This window comes from Panthera uncia (genome assembly GCF_023721935.1).
Source record: "Panthera uncia isolate 11264 chromosome B2 unlocalized genomic scaffold, Puncia_PCG_1.0 HiC_scaffold_24, whole genome shotgun sequence".
Classification (NCBI taxonomy): Eukaryota; Metazoa; Chordata; class Mammalia; order Carnivora; family Felidae; genus Panthera; species Panthera uncia.
The window spans coordinates 7,617,790-7,637,676 of NW_026057580.1; the positions used below are offsets into that span (position 1 = coordinate 7,617,790).

At 41.7% G+C, this 19,887-nt stretch overlaps 1 protein-coding gene across 1 annotated transcript in view; it reads right to left on the minus strand.

Moving 5' to 3' along the window:
• The window catches only part of BLTP3A (bridge-like lipid transfer protein family member 3A), a 57,176-nt gene that overhangs the window by 11,820 nt on the left and 25,469 nt on the right, over window positions 1-19,887 (minus strand). The window contains exons 2-14 of the mRNA XM_049653401.1: window positions 16,695-16,857; window positions 16,555-16,593; window positions 15,765-15,856; window positions 13,191-13,380; window positions 12,734-12,874; window positions 12,133-12,303; window positions 11,266-11,458; window positions 4,216-4,302; window positions 3,511-3,681; window positions 2,986-3,125; window positions 2,438-2,579; window positions 1,979-2,172; window positions 321-1,777 (exon numbers count right to left, since the gene is read on the minus strand). Of these exons, the coding sequence (XP_049509358.1) occupies window positions 321-1,777; window positions 1,979-2,172; window positions 2,438-2,579; window positions 2,986-3,125; window positions 3,511-3,681; window positions 4,216-4,302; window positions 11,266-11,458; window positions 12,133-12,303; window positions 12,734-12,874; window positions 13,191-13,380; window positions 15,765-15,856; window positions 16,555-16,593; window positions 16,695-16,857 (3,180 nt within the window). The remainder of the gene's footprint in view (window positions 1-320; window positions 1,778-1,978; window positions 2,173-2,437; window positions 2,580-2,985; window positions 3,126-3,510; window positions 3,682-4,215; window positions 4,303-11,265; window positions 11,459-12,132; window positions 12,304-12,733; window positions 12,875-13,190; window positions 13,381-15,764; window positions 15,857-16,554; window positions 16,594-16,694; window positions 16,858-19,887) is intronic.

Genomic DNA, 19,887 nt, shown 5'->3' on the forward strand with positions numbered 1-19,887 from the left:
CAAGAATAGGCTAAGATACATGGAGGCATGTGAAAATCCAATTTCTGGCTCTTCCTCTATCACAGAATTAGAGGTAGTCCTAAAAATAAGTCTCTACAGTTGGCATACCTATATCCTCTTGGTAGCCTGAAAACTCTTCCACTGCCCTACAGGTAGCACTGAAAACTAAAGTCTTTGCCACATTAAAGAGGCCATGCTATACATTGTCCTGGACTAGATGGTGCTTCCCAAACTAAAAGTACACACAGCAGGAGGCCTTAAGCCCAATGATCAGAGCTAGGAGGAAGAAATAGGGTGAATGGAGGCAGAGAACCACTCACTTGGCTGGGGGCAAGGACAACATCTTGTGCATGGTGGAGGTCATTCGGTCTCTGCCCAGACTGAAGGCATCCTTAGTCAGGGACACAGCTTCCTTGGTGAGGTCCATAGTGGCATGGAGAGCCTCTTTTGTGGCATCCTTGGTCATGTGAATAGCACTTGACAATTCTCCCTCAATGTTCTTCAAGGGGATGAGCTCAGCCTGTCCATTCACAGTGGTATCCCTGCCACTTGGGGGCTTCAACACAGCCGGTGAGGTGGATGCTTGAGCTCTGCTCAGTCTCTTGGCCTGCAAGGAATCGACTGCCTCATGGCCCTTCCCTGCCTCCTGCTGTGCAAGAGAATCTGAATCCTGTAGTTCTCCATTGCTAGGGAGAGGCAATGGCCTATCCTGGGATGCATCCAGATTTTCAATGCCACTATCCTCCAGAACCTTCTCAGGGCTTGCTGGGCCCTGGTCTGAAGAGGCATCAGACTTCAGCTCCCTATCCTCTGAAGGAGACAACTCTGAATCTATGAGGCTGGTGGTATCTGAACCTGCCGAGTCAGCTTCAACAGTCCCAGGGGTAGGATGCATGAGCAGAGCCACCTCAGCACTGGGGAAGAGGACCCCAATGCAAGCTGTCTGGTCCTGCAGGGGAGACCCGGTCATGGCCTCTGTATCCTTAGTCAGTTGTTCTTGAAGACCCTGTAGCACCTCCTTCAGGCGCAGTAGAGCCAAGTACTGGTAATGGTCAAGCCTCACACGGACATGTGCAGGGGAGTGTACAAGCATGTGAACATCTGCTGCATCCTCGAGCTCAGTCAGAGGCCCTTTGTTGTCCACACTACTGCTGCCTTCTCGCAAAACATCCATGACTTCTGTAAGGCCTGACAGGCTTTTCAAATCATGTTCAGTCTTTGACCTCTGATGGGACACAGTGTCTGGGGCAAGGACCTCAGACTGGACAGGACTGCCAAAGCTAGCTGATGGTTTCAGCCTCCCTTCTGTGGCCAAAAGGAGCTTCCGTGCCTGAGCTTGCTGCCAGCGGAGGGGCAGACAGGCCCAAATGGACAAGGGGAAAGGGGCCACAAAATTCAAGGTATGGCCTTTGAAGTTCTCTGTTCCCTCAAAATCCAAGGAGATCTGGGTAAAGTGGATGGACCAGAGATCCTGGGAAGCCTTAAGCCTCTGGGGAGGGAGGGTACTGGGTTGAGGAAGGCGGGAATCCATCTGGAAAGCATGATGTAAAAAAAGCATGTGCAGAAGGCTAAAGCCACCTGGAACCTTGGGAAAGTGAACATAATTGGAATGAAAGAACTCAGCAGCCGCAAAACCTCGGAAGAGACTTTGGAGGTCTAGACAACTACAATGTGGGGCATGACGCGTATTGGTGGCAGTCATGCCTGATGCAGAAAAGACAAGGGCCTGAGGACGATGCAACCCAGCCTGCTCTCTCTTCTCCAGCGGGAAGCTCACCTTCAGAGAGAAAATGAAACCCGATTCAGAATGGACATCTGAGTAGCTCTGCAACCTATCATTGATACACATGTGAAAGACTATTTGGGGTGTGACACTGTTTTTCTTGTATCAAAGGGACAGAGCAGAACCCTGGATTATAGCCATGGGAGAAATGCAACTATGGCTGCCAACAGGGAACGAAATCCCACTCTCCCCTACCTTCAACCAGAAGGCATCTAGTCGAATATCCAAGTGTTCATCTTTCTGGCTTGAATCTTCCAGCTTGTAGATAGCTTTGAACTGCTCCAAGCTGCGGTATAAATCCAGGCAGAAGAGGTTTCCCCAGAGCAAGCTGACAGGATCCACAGTAAATGTCAGACCATTTAACTGAATGTAGAGATTGGGACAGGGAACTGGAAAGCAGAAAAAAAAGGAATCGCCATGTACAAAGTAGCACCTTGACCCTTACTTACCAGCTAAAATTCATTTTATTATGAAGAAAGCAAAGATGCATTCTCATACAAGGAAGAGTTTGTAACAAAGGTGTTCTCAACTAACTCAAACACCTACAATTCCTAACGTCAAATGAGAATATAAGCCATGGATGGCCCCAAGGCTGGCAAATGTGAACAGCATGAGCTAAACAGTAAGAAGTGACCAACCAGATGAGATGCTTACCTGGAAGCTCCTGATTATCGGGGAAGTAATACTCTGTGAACTCAATATGAATGGCAGAGACCTGAGTGGGTAGGTTGTGAAGTTTGCGACTACAGGAAAGGAGTGTAGATGGCTTCTTACTTGGCTGTCCAGCTGTAGAAACCTACATAATCACACACAAGTTGCTGTTAGAATCTGTACAGCATACAGAATAGAATTTCCTCAATTTCCTGAGGTTGTATAAAGCCACTACAATCCTTCCAAAATCTGTCACAGGGAGAAGAGGTTTTTTCACACGTGTTGCAGGCATTTTCACACCTGCCTAACACCATCTGCAAGTTCATTTCTCTCAGGGGAAGGTTTGAAGTGGGGTATTCAGAGGAAAGTGGGGAAATCCCAGGTCCTGATCTCAGCAGCCATGCTCAGAAAGAAACAGACCAATGTGTCAATCCACTCAGAAGTAAGGGAAGCAGCCCCTGAATTCCACGATCTTGCTCACATCTGCTGCCTGCCAGATGAACTGCTCGACCCCTTTCCAACCATGCCTCCCTGTGTCCTGGGCTTCTCACCTGGTGAATGTCCAAGTCATCCACCCGTATTACCATGCAGCTAGAACGTAAGCGATTCCATGCTGGAGGCCGAAAAGCAGCTTGTCGGCCCTGAGAGGGGCTTCTCTCAAGGGAGTTCTTTTGAGGACTGGAGAGAGAATCTAAGTAAAAACAAGAAGGTAGGAAAGATAATCGGGTACATTCAACTCTCATTATTAATAGAATTAAAAGTAAAAATCCTAAGATCGTTAAGGCTATAGGTAGGAAAGAGAGCTTAACACTGCCTAGCGCCTAGGAACTCAAAATTCATACTCTCCTTAAGACCAACACAACAGCCTACTGAATAAAGGAGGTAACAGCCTCTCTTCTACACTGCAGCTATTCCTGAAGACAACTAAGACTCTGTAAAGAAAAAAAGTCACTGATATCTCTCCATGGGATGAGGTTGGGATAATTAGCTAGTCCAGTGCTTTATCTTCACTGGATATTCAAAGGTAACTAGCAAGAAGCTAAGCAATGGGAGTCCTCCAGCTCTTTGTAACCTACCTGCTTTCCTCCGGAAGGGAGAGTCCAGCCCCAGGTGCCAGGGAGGTTTGAGACCCGTCTCCTCATGCCACTTCTCCATTTTACTCTGAAATTCCATCACCAGCTTCTGGGCCCACTGGCCTCGGGTCTCCATGGCCTCACAGTGCCGTACCCAATGTTTGCAGCTGTCACCTATGCAACAAAGAAGCAAGAAGATTTTAGTCCAAGACCACGATCCAACATCCCAATTTTTCCCTTCCATTGGTATAGTCATAGTTCAGAATCTGATCCTGTATCCCAATGCAGATTTCTATGGGATAAGTAAAAATCATCTAGTGAGAACAACTCAAGTTCTTCTGGATTCCATATGTGATTTTTCCCTAAGGTTCCCTAAAGACCAGCTGCTGACTGTCACCATCTTTGACCATGGACTATTAGAGAGGCTCTAAAACTACTGGAAGTAGGGGCAGAACATAGAGTCAAAAGCAAAATCTCAAGCACTGCCTCTCCTCCTACTCCTTCTTTATCACTCCTAAAGAATCATTAACAGCAGACCCTGCAAGTTTCCAGAAGATGTCTTCTTCAAGAGGGCTATTCCCAACACCTCTCTGAGCTGAAATTCCTGGCACCCGCCTGCTGGGCAGTCAGGGATGAATCCAGGAATCTGTCCTCAGTACATGTGTGGCTGGGCAGCACCAGGACTGCTGCCATGCAGAACTGTCCTACCTGCCCAGTGGAAGGGGTAATAGTCAAAGGCCATCTTGCGGAAGGTAAGCTGCATTGCACCACCCATGAGTCTGTTTGCAGAGACACCTATAAAAGAAAAATAAGGATGAACAGTGGCAGAAGAAACAAAGAAGCCGAAACACCACTTTAAGTACTTAAAAATGCTCTTGAGGATCAGTTCCAAAGCCTGATTGATACACAAGTGCAATTGAAAGACCATGATGACCGGTGACTTGCAAGGCTGAGGCCCTCCTCTTCTGGTTTATAAAAATCAATAGACAAGACCCCCAAAATGTATATTGCATTATTTCTGTAAATGGCTGCCAGATTTCCAGAAAGGAAAAGACATTTCAAAACTCAGGATTCATGAATTACAGTCCTAGGTCTTCCACAGATACACTCTAAAACCCTTACCCCAAGGGTAAGATTGGTTCCCCCAAACCTAGCAATGCCAGGATTGTTCTGCCTCAGCACAATACCTGGAGAGGCATAAGTCAAATTCCCCCAAAAACAGAACCCCCATTATTTCCTTTCACATCCTGGCTTCAGAGCTAATTAAGCAATCACGTACATACAAAGTACCTGAAGCAGGCTCCAGGCTCCAAGCTGTCATTGAACACTAAAACACTGTAGTAACAAGGACATTGTAAAATATGCATAGAAGATATTGTAGGTACATTGGAATTTTTAGCATTAAGTCAAATGATGTATTATGTTTACCTTGAATTTACATTTAATTCTTACTAAATGAATCAACTTTCCCTATTTCTACCTTATCTCTCCATCTATAAGAACTGTTAACAAAGTAGTTAGAGTAGGAACTATTTCTCCTACATATCATATTATCTGACCTACCTTTCTATGTTCTACACTTCTATCCTATCTCTTATTAGGGTGAAGGGAAATACCATGGAATCCTCTAGGTGTAAGCTGATACACCTACAACCAGGAAGGTCATTTCCACCCAATCTAGATTTTACCACCCCAAGTTCTGAACTAATCACCATCCTACACTCGTGTTCCTGTTTCTCAACCTTTTTGTTTATTATTACTATCTCTAAGCCCATTTAGACATTTTTTCCCTAATTGCCCCCTTCTCCATAAAATTTTCATACCACAGGTATACTATATATGTTTATGTACTGTATGTGTGTTGTGGTTTTTTTAGTGTTTATTTTTGAGAGAGAGAGAGAGAGAGAGAGAGCGAGCACAAGCAGGGAAGGGGAAGAGAGAGGGAAACATAGAATCAGAAGCAGGCTCCAGGCTCTGAGCTATCAGCACAGAGCCCAACACAGGGCTCGAACTCACAAACTGTGAGATCATGACCTGAGCCAAAGTCAGACGCTTCACCCACTGAGCCACCCAGGCGCCCCTATGTCTGTGCTTTATACATAAAAAGGATAAGCATAAAGTTTACTCCTTTTATTCAGTGCAGGGTTATGAAAGACTAATTCTTTTAAATTAAAATTTAAATTTAAAAACTTAAAGCTATTAATTTTTAACAACTTTATAACTATATTTCCTGGAGGTTAAGCATCTGACTTTGGTTCAGTCATGATCTCACAGTTTGTGAGTTCAAGTTCGACATCAGGCTCCCCTCTGGCAGTGCAGAGCCTGCTTGGGATTCTTTCTCTCTCTCATCTCTTCTGCCCCTTCCCAGGTTGCATGTGCTCACTCTCTCTCAGATGAATAAATAAACTTAGAAATAAATAAATAAATAAATAAATAAATAACTATATTTCCTGCAAACCCTGTAATGAAATGTATTTCTTATATAAGTCATAATGTATCAAATTATATATGCAAATTAGCAATATACAGAAACACATAACAGCAATATAATCAAACTTTTAATTATTCAAAAGTATTTTTAGAAGATGGTGGAACAGCATGGAAGTTTTTTGTGTCTCGCATCCATGACATACAGCTAGACCAAGACTAAACCATCCTGCACACCTAGAAAACTGATTTGAGATTTAACACAACAATCTGTACAACCTGAACCACAGAATTCAGCAGCAGGTCCATCTATTCAATTTTCTTTTTTTTCACTATTTTCTTTTTCTTGAATACAGAAAAAGTTTTATTTTCAATTTTTATTAAAAATATTTTTCTTTAATTTTTTTTACTATATTTTTTACTTTTGTGTAAATTTTTTCAAATTCTATTTTACTTCCATCATTTTATTTTAGCCTACTTCAGTGTATTCACTTTTTCAAATTTTCAAATGGTTTCCTTTTTTTTTCTCTTTTTTGTTTCTTTTCTTTTTCTTGAATACAGAAAGAGAAAAAAATTCATTTTTATTTTTAATTTTTATCAAAAGCATTTTTAGCAAAACAAAGGAAAATTTAAATAAATTTCTTAAAATTAATGTCAGTGAACTTTTTTTTCTTAAAGTAAGCTCAAGTAAGCTCTATGACCAACATGGAGCTTGAACTCAAGACTCTGAGATCAAGAATCATATGTTCTACCTACTGAGCCAGCCAGGCACTCCTTAGCAAATTTAACTTAACTTTTGCTTGATACAAGAAGATAACTTTTAGCTTAACTAGCTGCTAGGTATTCATTCAGACTGAGTCGATATTTTTTCTTTTCAGCACTTAATTCATGATTTGCTGAATAACCTGCAGAATTAAATAATAAAATATAGGGGTGTATGGGTGGCTCAGTCAGTTGATTTCGTCTCAGGTCATACATGATCTCACAGTTCGTGGGTTTGAGTACCGCATCATGCTCTGTGCTGACAGCATGGTGCCTGCTTGGGATTCTCTCTCTCCTTCTCTCTGTCCCTCCCTGCTTGCTCTCTATCTCTCTCTCTCTCCTCAAAAATAAATAAATATAAGGGGCACCTGGGTGGCTCAGTCGGTTAAGCGGCCGACTTCGGCTCAGGTCATGATCTCGCGGTCCCTGAGTTTGAGCCCGGCGTCGGGCTCTGTGCTGACAGCTCAGAGCCTGGAGCCTGTTTCGGATTCTGTGTCTCCCTCTCTCTGACTCTCCCCTGTTCATGCTCTGTCTCTCTCTGTCTCAAAAATAAATAAACGTTAAATAAATAAATAAATAAATAAATATTTAAAATAATAATAATTTTAAAATATAGACTTTTTATTTAATTCCTTTTTTAACATTTTTTGTTAATTTTTGAGAGAAAGAAAGAGACAGAGAGCGAGTGGGGGAGGGGCAGAAAGAGAGGGAGACACAGAATCTGAAGCAGGCTCCAGGCTCCGAGCCGTCAGCACAGAGCCCCATGCAGGACTCAAACCCACGAACTGCGATATCATGACCTGAGCTGAAGTCGGTCACTTAACCGACTAAGCCACCCAGGCGCCCCTATTTAATTCTTAAAGTTCAAACCACAAAAGCACTAAGGCTCAAACAGAAACAACACTGACAAGTCAGCCAACCGGCATGTGCGGGCCACCTCTTACCATATGACTTTGAGATTAAGCAATCAGTTGGGAGAAAGACCTCTAATCACAGCCATCTATTCACCATAGTTTTTAGCAGTGATCTTCCATATTTTGTGTATCTTCCATGAACTCAGTGTCAGTGCTCCTCATGTGATATCCAAGAAAACCCAAAGAAAGAAATTAAATACCAAGGACTAAAGTTTTGTCATGTAGGGATTAAGCTTTAGAAGGGTACAAACCAGTGTTATAGCTAAAATTTTTTTTCACCCCACACTTCACCAAGGAACCAATTTTTAATGTCTAGAACAGGCAAAAATCAAGACAGAAAGTACATCAGTGGTTGCTTAGAGTTGCAAAATGGGAAGAGACAGCTAATGGGTACATGATTTCTTTCAGGGAGGACAAAAATGTTCTACAATTAGACTGTAGTGATGATGATTATACAACCCTATAAATATACTAAAACCCCCTAAGTTGTATATTCTAAATGGGCAAATTGTATGGTATGTGAATTAGATCTCAATAAAGCTGCTTAAAAGGAAAGAGTCAATTTTCATCTGCTGCTGGGTGATACCATCCCTGTTAAAAATGCATGCCCAAGGCACTGGAGGGAGAGAGTTTCATGGCAACGCTCCCTCCAATGGAGTTATTCAGACCTAAAAGAACAAGAAACTACATAGACTGAGCATATTAAAATAGGGTCTAGAATTGAAATCAAAATCAAATATAATTAGCAGTCACCAACATATTTAATTATAAATACATAATCAGATATGGGACATAAATGGTAAATAGTGTCCATAAATGACTAAAGTTCTCCAATGAGCTGTGGGATGAGGAAAGCTTGGCCTTAAGAGAGATAAAGAAAGAAAGTTTTTAGCTCACAGGCCTCATCCAGACGAAAAAGAGTTAAAAAGAAGCAAGTAAGGAGTGCCTGGGTGGCTCAGTCAACTGAGCTTCCTATTTCAGCTCAGGTCATGATCTCATGGCTCATGGGTTCAAGCCCCACACTGGGCTCACTGTTGCCAGCCTGTCAGCACAGAGCCCACTTCAGATCCTCTGTTCCCCTCTCTCTACCCCTCCCCTGCTTGTGCTCTCCCCAAAATAAAAATAAAATAAAATAAAATAAGCGGTGACACTCTTTTCTCCATCAACCACTAACCTCTTCTCTGAATTTTTTTTAATGTTTATTTATTTTGAGAGAGAGAGAGAGAGAGAGAGAGGAGTGGGGGAGGGGCAGAGAGAGAGGGAGACACAGAATCTGAAGCAGGCTTCAGGCTCTGAGCTGTCAGCACAGAGCCTGATGTGGGGCTCAAACCCATGAACTGTGAGATCATGACCTGAGCTGAAGTTGGACTCTCAACCAACTAAGCCACTCAGGTGCCCTGCTTTTCTGAATTTTAAGAGATAGTGCTGCCCCACCTCAAGCCAAGGTGTGCCCAAGGACCCACCCAGTTTCCAATAATTTCACCTCTAATGCCACAGAATAGGTAAGTGTGTTACTCAAGGGCCCAACATCCCAGGCTATCATGTCCCTTAATGAGAAAAGAAGGTAGATGTAGCAAGGAGCCTCTAGAGCAGCACTGTCCAAAAGAATTTTCTGTGATGATGAATATCTTCTATGGTCTGTAGATTACACTGAGTACTTAAAATGTGGGTGGTGCAAATTAGGGGCTGATTTTTTCATTTTATTTTATTTTAATTTTAACAGACACACGTGGCTATTGACTACCATACTAGACAGAGAGTTTGAAAAAAATGCTATCCAACAGAAATATAACATGAGCCATAAATAATTTTAAATTTTCTAGTAGCTACATGGAAAACAGTTTTTTAAAAAGGTGAAATTAATTTTAACAATACATACAACTTAAACCAATATAATCAATATATTATCATCTCAACATATAACCAATATGAAAATAATTATCAAGGTATTCTATACTCTTTTATTCTACTACATCTTCAAAATCCCATGTGGAAATTACACTTGCAACCAATCTCAATTTGGATCAGCCAACAGTAGTCATATGTGGCTGCATATTAGACAGAACAATTCCAGAGAACTTTAGAATGCTTTCTGTGCCACCTAGTTCTCCCTTCCCTTTTCTCCCCAGATCCCAGGAGAAGAGTCAAATTCACAAGAACTGTTCCTTATTCCTTTACAGAGTCATACATCACACCTGGGTATGGCAGGTTGGAAGTTTTCTCCCTATCTAAAACTATCTCATACAAAAAGTTCTTAAATTCCAGCAAATATATTAATTTAGCTAAATAAATAAATAAATAAATAAATAAATAAATAGGGACTGCAAGGGAGGGTAGTCATTTACATCTTAGTGTGGGTTATGGGACCTTGTCACATGAAGACGACAGTGCTAAATACTCCTCATCAAGCAAAAGGGTCAAATTCTCAATAATACACTCTTAATAAAGACCTATGAAAAGATCCAAGACAAAACAAGAGGAAAAAACCCAAAGCCTTTATAGTAACACTTGGAAGAAACAACCAAACAAAACAATAATCGTTTTAGCAAAGAACTTCCAAAATAAGTGGGTGGCTAACCAGTGAGCAATTTATTTCTTGTGGTCGCAAAAGCAATCTTTATGTTGTCACTGCTCCTCTCAGCTCTCTCAGAGTGGGAGTAGACAGGGACTGAAGTCACTTCAACACCACAGAACAGCAAAGCAAGAAAGATAATGCTGCTTGGTGCCCCAGGAAGAAAAGGTAAGTTCCCCCAAGGAAACTGAGTCTAGGGATCATTAAAGAGGCAGACATTAACCCTCAGAAAGGATACAGCAGCACAAGAAAAATCTACCATATGAGAGTATCTAAAGCCAAGAGCTGGTGCAAAGGGGAGTATAAAGGAAATACAGGCAGAGTATTAAAGGAAGAGGCAGCAAAGGAATAATAATACTGAGCATGTGCCTATAATTAAGGTCTTCCAATTCAGTATATTATTTCATTTGAGCCTGACAACAACCAATGAGGTAAACGAGTAAGATATGATTTAACTCAAGTTCACAAATGATGAAACTCAAAGAGGTTAAGCAAGAGGCTAAGTGATTTCCCCAAGACTCATGAAGACAAAATGAGTCAATTCCTTTTTCATTTTGAATAAAACATATACGTGTATGTAATACCAATGGCCCTAATGAATGTAAAAGCATGACGAGAATACAACATAACCTCTCTGCTTGGGAAGAGGGCATTTACACATAAAAATTATTTAAATTGACTCAAAAATCTGAAAATTCTGGGGTTTCCTATACTTGAATTTTCTTTCCTAATAGCTTCTATCAGTGGTCAGCATTGGCCAAGGGACACTGGGGAGAAAAGAAAGTATACAATGCTTGAGCTCTACCCTTGAAGATTCTGACTTAGGGAGGTCTAGGAATAGCATGGCACCTGTATTTTATTAAGTATTGCAGGTGGTCCTGCTGCCTTAAGGCTAAAGAGTACTACCTCACACCAACAAAAACAGAGATGCCACAGAGGCTGAGGCTCAAGGAATGCCCTGATTAAGGGAAGCCAACCAAAGTGCTCCATGGCATCTTGAAAAGAGCCTTCCATCCCGAAGCTTTGTCCAGAGCTGAAGGCAGTGATGGACCACCCAGCCCAGGCTCAGGCCAAACAGGGTACCTGGCTCCCGAGACTGGCTATCGTCACAAATGTGCAGGTCCAGGCGGGAGATGAGCAGATGGTAGGAGGACTCTTTCACATCAAATTTCTCAAAGTACTGGCTGAGGCGGCTGCTGCTGCTGTTGCTGCTGCCTTGGCTGGCACCAAACGCCTGGGCCCAGGACTGCTGGGCACTGGGAGCAGGTGGAGTGATCTATATGTGACAGAGAGAAAAATAAGAAGTCCAAACCCAGGCAGGCTCCTCACAGGCTTTCTTAAGCTTTATTTCAGTCTGAAGAAAACCACATTTTAGCAAGATGACTCTTCCCTTTCGTAAGTGTTCACCTGGTAGCTCACGTAGGTCTGTCCCACCTAAATAACCCAAACTGCAAAAAGCCTAATTATAATTAGTGTGGTAATTGTCAGAGTTCTGTTCTCAGTTTGAATTGCCCCCCAAGCTTTGACCCCCCCAGGACTTAGCTCACTGATGCCAAAACACCTCCTACAGGAAGTCTTTCTTAAATGACCCCTTTCGGTCTGTGTAGTTAGATGCCTCTTCTTTGTGCTCTCATGGCACAGTGTCTACCTTTATACATATCATGTTGTAATAGCTTGTTGACAGTATTTTAAGACAGTGAAAGCTCCAAGGACAAAAACAAGAAGTTTATTATACTCTCCCTTTCCAGTGGCCAGCACTATGTAATAAGCTAACACACTGGAGGCACCCAATGAACAGAATAAATAAATAAATCAGACACACAAACAAAACCTATGCACATCTAGAAGTAAATGAAAAATGCTCCAAATAAGCCTAGTAAAGTCTAGACTCCACCTATGTTGATATGAATTAGGTCTGGCCTACCATCTCCCTAGCCCCACGCCTCTAACCTGTACAGGTTCAGGGGCCAGGCTCTTCCTCTGCTGGGCTGACTTCTCCATGGCCTCACTCAGCGACTCTGCATACTTCATCATAGCCTTGAGCTGTGAGTCAGTCAGCACCCAGAGCAGATCATCCAACAGGAACATCAGCTTGGAGGCTACCACATTGCAATCTTTGGTCTGAAGGAGACACACAGAACATGAAGTTCAACATCTTGTATTATTCCAACTCAAAGTGACTCTTGCCCAGTTAACTTCAGAAATGGCTTTTAATCCCCAGAACATGAAAGGAAAGCAACAACCACTGTGGAGAGTCCATTTCTTACAAAGCTACTAATGTTTTCTGCAATTAACAAGAAGCAGGAAAAGTGAACTGCTAGGTGCCTAGGTCCATGTCCCTGTATATGGGTAAAAACTGTGGTTTCCAAAATACAGATGACAAGGAGGTGGAAATGTTCACAGAAATGTTCTGTGCAACACTAAATTACAGGCCTGTGCTTTTCGATTGTCATTCCTAGAGCCAGTAACATTCCAAGAGAGAATACCAACTCCCAGGATGTGTAGGAGAATAAAACATGGAAGTTTTCATGAGGGCAGAAAATATACTCACTCTTCTTTTGAGGGCTATTTGGATCCTGCCTTGGTTGGTAATAAGCCTCAATGGAGTGGTGACTGGATCCTGATCACCATTGTCGGTAGCATCTGCCTCGATTCGAAGTGTTTGCCAAGTTATTTCCTTAAATGTTAAAACCTGGAAGGAGAGAGAGTAAATTCCCTTAATTCTGTGGATGAAATTAACCAAGAGGCAGTAAGTCCAAGGGGGAAAAGACTGGCAAAGCAGAAACCCCCACCATTCTCGGTTGGGATCCCACCAATAGAATGCAGCGGAACAGAGATCCCTAAGTGAGGAAAGGATGCAGCAGTAACACTGGACAGAAGGGCTTCTTGGGTTCACAGGAATAAGGGCAATATCTGAGGAAATCCCCAAAGCAGGAACAGTATCCTTTAAAAAGAAGTCCTATTCTGGATCTCCCCATTCTCTTCTCTTGCAATACTAGGGTTGTCACCTCTCCTCGGCGGGGGTCAGTGATGCGGGTGAGGCGGAGGTCACTCTGCTGCCAGTTGGGGTTGACACTGTAGCCCTGGAGCTGCCACAATTCAAAAGAAGCGTGGAAGGCCTTGGAGTGAATCTTGATGGTGATGGAATTGACGATGATGAACATTCCCTCCACCACCTTCTCGGCAAAGCCATACTCACTACAACAAATGAGGCAGACCAATGTTCAGAATCATGTGAGAGTCTGTGCACACTCTGTGCTGGAAGACATCAGACAAGATTATTAACAGTGTCTCTCTTTGGGTGCTAGAACTGTGGATGGTTTCTTTCTTTCTTTCTCTTTTCATATATATATATGAAATGATGACATACTATATGGTTACATTTACTTAACTTTAAAACTAGGGAAACTAATGTATGGTGTTACAAATCACAATGAAAGTGATCCTTGGGGGTGGATATAACTAGAAAGGCCACAGGAGACTTCTAGGATTCTGGAAGTTAGTAGTCTGTTTCTTGATGTGTTAACTTTGTAAAGAATCACTCAACTATTATATACACATGATTTGTATTCTTCAATATGGTACACTTCAATATAATTTACCAAAAAACTACACTGAAACACCATGTGTCATCTATTAGATTAGGCAAAAATCCTATAGCCTGACAATATTCTCTATTGACAAGTCTCTGGAAAAACAAGAACTAGTACACAATGCTGATGGGAACATAAAATTATATCCTTATAGAAGGTAATTCAGCAATTACTATTAAAATTATACATACATTTTCCCTTTAACCCACGAGTCCCACTTCTAGGAATCTATCCCAAAATATGCTGGCAAAAAAGGGAGAAACACCCCAAATGTCCCTCAACTGATGAACGGATAAATCAAATGTGGTATATCTATCCATATAATAAAATATTATTTGCCCACAAGAAGGAATAAAGTAGTGATAGTGCTAAAATACATCTAAACCTTGAAAATATTATGCTAAGTGAAAGAAGCCAGCTATAAGAGACTACAGAATAAATGATTCCATTTATAGGATGATCAGAATGATGATCAGAATAGATACAGAAAGTAGATTAATGGTCACCTAGGACTAAGGCAAGGGACAATGAGGAGTTACTGCTAATAGGTAGTATGGGGTTTGTTTGGGTGATTAAAATGTTCTAAAATTGATTGTGGTTATAGTTGTACAACCTGGTGTAAATTCTAAAAACAATTGAACCATACACTTCAAATGGATGAATTCTATGGTATGTGAATTATATTTCAATAAAATGGTTTTTAAAATATGTTGGAAGGGGCACCTGGGTGGCTCAGTCAGTTAAGCTTCCGGCTCTTGGTTTAGGCTCAGGTCATGATCTCATGGTTTGTGGGTTTGAGCCCCGTGTTGGGCTCCACACTGCCAGCATGGCGCTTGCCTGCAATTCTTTCTTCCTCTGTCTCTCTGCCCCTCCCCGGCTCTCTCTCTCTCAAAATAAATAAATAAGTTAAAAAAAAATAGAGTTAAAATATGCTGGAAAAATACTAAGTGACTCACGAACAAGGTCATTTATTGCTGCACTATTTGTAACAGCAAGAAAACTAGAAATAATTCAAATATCTATCAATAGAGAACAGGCTATAGAAACTACGATGCCTCCTGAAAATATTTTGAGTATTCTGTAGATTCAGAAAGGAATGGGGCAGGGGTTGGTGCCTGACTGGCTCAGATGGCAGAACATGCAACTCTTGATCTCGGGTCATGAATTCAAGCCCCACACTGGGCATAAAGCCTACTTTAAAAAAAAAAAAAAAAAGGAATAAGGAACGTTGCTCTATATACTTCTATAGACTGATCTCCAGGATATGTTTTTAAAAGAAAAACCAATGTGGAAAGTGTTTATGGTACACGGTATTTTATGTAAAAAAGGGGACAACACAAACATACATACGTATAACGTATCTTGTTTTATGGTTTTAACTTTGGAACTTTAACTTTTTATTTTATATAATTAAAAAATAAATTTAAAAACAATTTAAAAATTTTAAACAAACTGATATTAAATTCCTGGAAGACAGCATAAGAGAAAACCTCGATGACCTTAGGTACAGCAATGACTTTATTTATTTTTTGGAAGAGTTCAAGTGGGGAAGGAGAAGAGAGAGGGGGACAGGGGATCCAAAGTGGGCTCTGTGCTGACAGGTTGACAGCAGCAAGCCCGATGTGGGGCTCAAACTCACAAACTGTGAGATCAATGACCTGAGCCGAAGTCAGATGCTCAACCAACTGAACCACTCAGGTGTCCCAAAAAGGTTGTTTTTTAAATGTTTATTTATTTGTTTTTGGGAGTGAGAAAGCGGGGGAGGGGCAGAGAGAGGGGAAAGGCGGGTGGGGAGAGTCTCTGCTATCAGCGCAGAGACCAACGGGGGGCTTGAACTCACTAACCGTGAGATCATGACTTGAGCCAAAACCAAGAGTCAGACACTCAAGCAACTGAGCTGTCCAGGCACCCCAAAAGCTTTTGTTTTTTAGTAAAAGTTGATATGGAACAGTTAATATATTGGAAATAATAGGGCCATTAGCAACTAACCTCTGTCCTGAAGCGAGGGCAATGGGAGACTGTCCATTGGGGGGCCGAGGCTCCTCACATGTCTTCATCTCCACCTCTACCTTATCCAGACACTGAAATAAAAGCCACGAAGAGCTAAGCATCTGCACAAAAACCCACACAGCACACGCTGCGGATTACCCATCTCTATAATGCCTAGTTGAGTGCTGTGCCCACAGTGGGCACACATTAAATGTCTGTCGAATGAATGAACAAACTGAAATGCAAAGAGAGGCCTCATCTTCCCTCTTCCATGTCCATTAGCAGCAGAACTCCATGACAAGTATGGGATTAGCTCATAGCAGAAAACTAAAACATAAATCCAAGTTACAGAGATTACTATTCCTGGAGATTCCACTCTTTGAGTAAAGGCATGCATGGATCAGGGCTCTTTCACTGATGAAGGGCTTTCAGTTGATAATCACCCGACAGTCAACATCAACTACATTTCTCATTTTTCCTCTGTCAGGATTCCAAAGGAAATGTAAAAGTAGAACCTGGGTAGCAAATTTGTTATAAAAAACAAAAAGCAAAACAAGCAACTCAGGACTCCTGGGTCTTGTGTCTCAATGTTAACATTATACCTCATAGCAATACCAGAATAAGCCCAGACAGTAGTCACTCTGAGAGAGAAGCTGACAAGCCAGAAAGAGCAATCATCACTCCCAAAAAGGATAGCCTATCAGGTCTCCTCCCCATCTTCTCTCAGATCTTTTAAAACCTGACCCCAGCCATCCCCATGTGATTACTTGCAATCAAGAAAAGCCATTACCAAGCATATGGGATGTGTCTTCAACTTTGTCCACTGGATCTGAAAGAAGAAAGCAAAGACTCAGGGCTGTGGGAGCTGTCCCTCAATAAAGCATGCCTGTTGGCCAAGGACAGCAACAGCACTCTGACCCCCATTCTCACCCGGATGGAGGCCCTGTTGCAGTAGACCCGAGTGATGGCTAACCAGGTGGGTAGCTCCAGCACATTCTGTAGAACCTCTTCATCTAGCTCCAGGTTCGTCAGCTGACCCTCCCCTTTCAGAGTGCTCAAATTGATTTTGTCTGGGGAAAGATTTTTGGTGAACCTGAAAAAAGTAAAAATAAGAAGGTATTATTTCTATGGAAATCCACTAAATGGGCATTATAGCCAATAACGCTTTTTAGTTTGGAGAAAAGAGAAAGTTAAAGAACAAATGTTGACTAATGACCACACTGTCTCTATGCCAAGTAAGATGTTAGGTGAGACCTATCATTCTACTCATGATTGTATCACCTTTCTACTCAAGTGATTCTGGAGAAATGGCTATAGCAGTGGCAATATAGACCTTTGATATTTCTGAATCCCCACATAAAAACAAAGCAACTAGATAGCAACACCAGAAGCCCACGGATAACACTTATAACAAAACTAGAAGACAAAGCAGCCTCATAAACCCCCACATAAAGCAAGAGGGAAAAAGCATCAATAGCCACAAGACATATGTGCTATAAGCAGCTGTGAAAATCAACATGAAAGCAATAAGTCATCTGACAAACCAAAGAACAGAACTACAAGACAACCAAGTTTTAAATGAAAAGCAACGTGGGCCAATTTGATCATAGCAGTTGAAACTAGTGGGGTGTAGTCAACTGCAAGGGGTCCCCAGTGAGGTCCAAAGGACCTGGAGCAGGCTAGCCCTATAAACTCAGGAAACTAATCAAGGTTCCTTCTTAGGACACAGCACCCATGTTGAAAAGAAACTGTTGGGAGAGGAATCCAAACTGAGCAAGATAGGGAAAGCAAATGAAGAAAAGAGACTGTACAAACAAAAGTGGGGGCGGGGCTGGGTGGAGAGTAGACAGACCAGGATATCTCAGAAAGCAAATTATATTTCTAACACTACTTGAAACAGACGAGGGAGCTCTATGAAGTTAGAATGTGAGACGGGGGCGCCTGGGTGGCTCAGTCGGTTAAGCGTCCAACTCTTGATTTTGGCTCAGGTTGTGGTTGGTGGGATCACGCTGCAGGTCAGGCTTTGCGCTGACAGCACAAAGCCTGCTTGGGATTCTCTCTCTGCCCCTCCTTCCCCACCCCCCTCTCAAAAATAAACTTCTTTTTAAAAAATGGTAAATTAAAAAAAAATGTGAAATGGTAGGTAATAGGCTAATTGTTAGCTTGTTAAGTATAGTCAAATGAAACCCCAGACCCTTACACATCCCTTTACTCATGTGACAAAAGAACAACCCCCTCACCTATAGTCCTGCCAAAGTAAATGAACCTAAATCTCATCATGCTACTAGGTCCAGTTGCGAATTTGCAGGAAATACAGAGGACAGAGAAAAAACGCTGAACTGCACCATAAGCGTGCAATCAGCAAAATACAGACCATAGGAAACTCTACAGGTCAAGTGGCCTGGACATAATTCACACAGGCCAGTCTTCTCATTATTCCATGCTCACTGTCTCCAGTCTGCTCACGTGTTCTTGCCACCCCTTTCCTGGAGCATCATCATCACAGTCTGCCATGCCAGGCCCAATGCAAGACTTCTCACTGAGGCTTTCCTTCCCCAACTGCTGCAACTCATATTAAACTTCTTTTTTCTACATCTCTAGAATCTGTTATACACATTTAAGTCATAATCATGGAGGGTCTTAGGATGTTCTCTAATTCTCCCATATGTAACCACCCCTGTGTAATTAGATGTGAAGCCTTGTGAGGTCAGAGGCTTGGTCTTAGCCATGCCTCCTAATCAAAATGGTTACCTGACATACGCACACACCTCTCAGCTAACTATCCTGCTGCCTAACTACTCCCAGTTCCCTTCTCATCTTTTTGGTTAGATCAACTTAAGGGCAGTTCCTCACAGCATATCCGTCTTTCCTGTATGACAAACTGTCTAGATGAATCTCATCCCTGTAATTCTCACTGTTGCTGCCTCTGAGTCACTATTTTCCACCTCAATAATAGATTGTATCTTGCCCTCCATCCATAACTACACTTGGCCCTTATACATATTAGATGCTAATAACTGACTTCAGAGTTACATATTATTTACCAACTTTTATTTGTTCATATACATCCTTTCCTTTTACTAAGGTGTATTTTAGTGTTTTTGGTTTTCCTTGGACTATAACATCATGATGTGCATGAGTTTTATCTTCACAATTTTTTTCTACAGTGCCTAAAATGGTACTATATAAAAAGACTCTCTAACAATTTTTAAACGATAGTTAAAAATTTTTAGAAGTTTATAAACATGCAAAAAAAAAAGTACTATATGATAATTAGAGATTCATAGGAATCAATGGCATGATAACAAATTCAGGAAACTGCTTACCTGTGAGACAGGGGAGGGTTCCACAGTCAGCTGCAACTATATAAATACTTACTTCTCACATTCTGTATAAATACTTATTTCTCACATTGGGAGGTGACTGTATGGGAGGTGAACGTATGGCTATATTACTCTTTATATATTTTTGTATGGCAAATATTTCATAGTAATTCTTTCTAAGATTTCTATCAATTACCTAGTGTATGTACTTACTGTTTGAAGCGCTACTCCTCCATGGGTCTCTCACACTCCTACATGTCTTGCTGAGTATACCAAAAACACATGATCCTGACCACTCCTTACCTGGGCCACTTCTCAGGATTGGGTTTGCAAAGATCAGCTTTGAGGGATGAAGTAATGTGCCCCACCCTAGGACAAAGAGCAGGTTTGCTTACCACTTACTTCAGTGTTCCATTCCTATAAAATATGTGCAAGCATCCATCTGGGTCCGTTTGTGTCACTCCCATGGGACACGAGGGGATAAGGGGGAACTAATGCAAACATTTGCTTATGCTGCTTGCAGGGCTGTGAGTAATAAAGTCTTCTATCTCTGATCTAGGAGTATCATGTGTTCTGTCAGCATCCATAAACTACAACAAGCTCATTATTAGCTTTTAAATAGGATAAAATAAAATTCTATACCCGTAGACATACTTTTACTGATTTTAATTCACAAAAAATGTTTAGTCAACATTTACTGGGTATGAACAAATGTTAGTCTCTGAACCCAAAAGACAAGCTTTCTACAATGGCTCCTATCATCTGAAAACTAACTTGCTACAGAGGGAAAGAGAATTTCT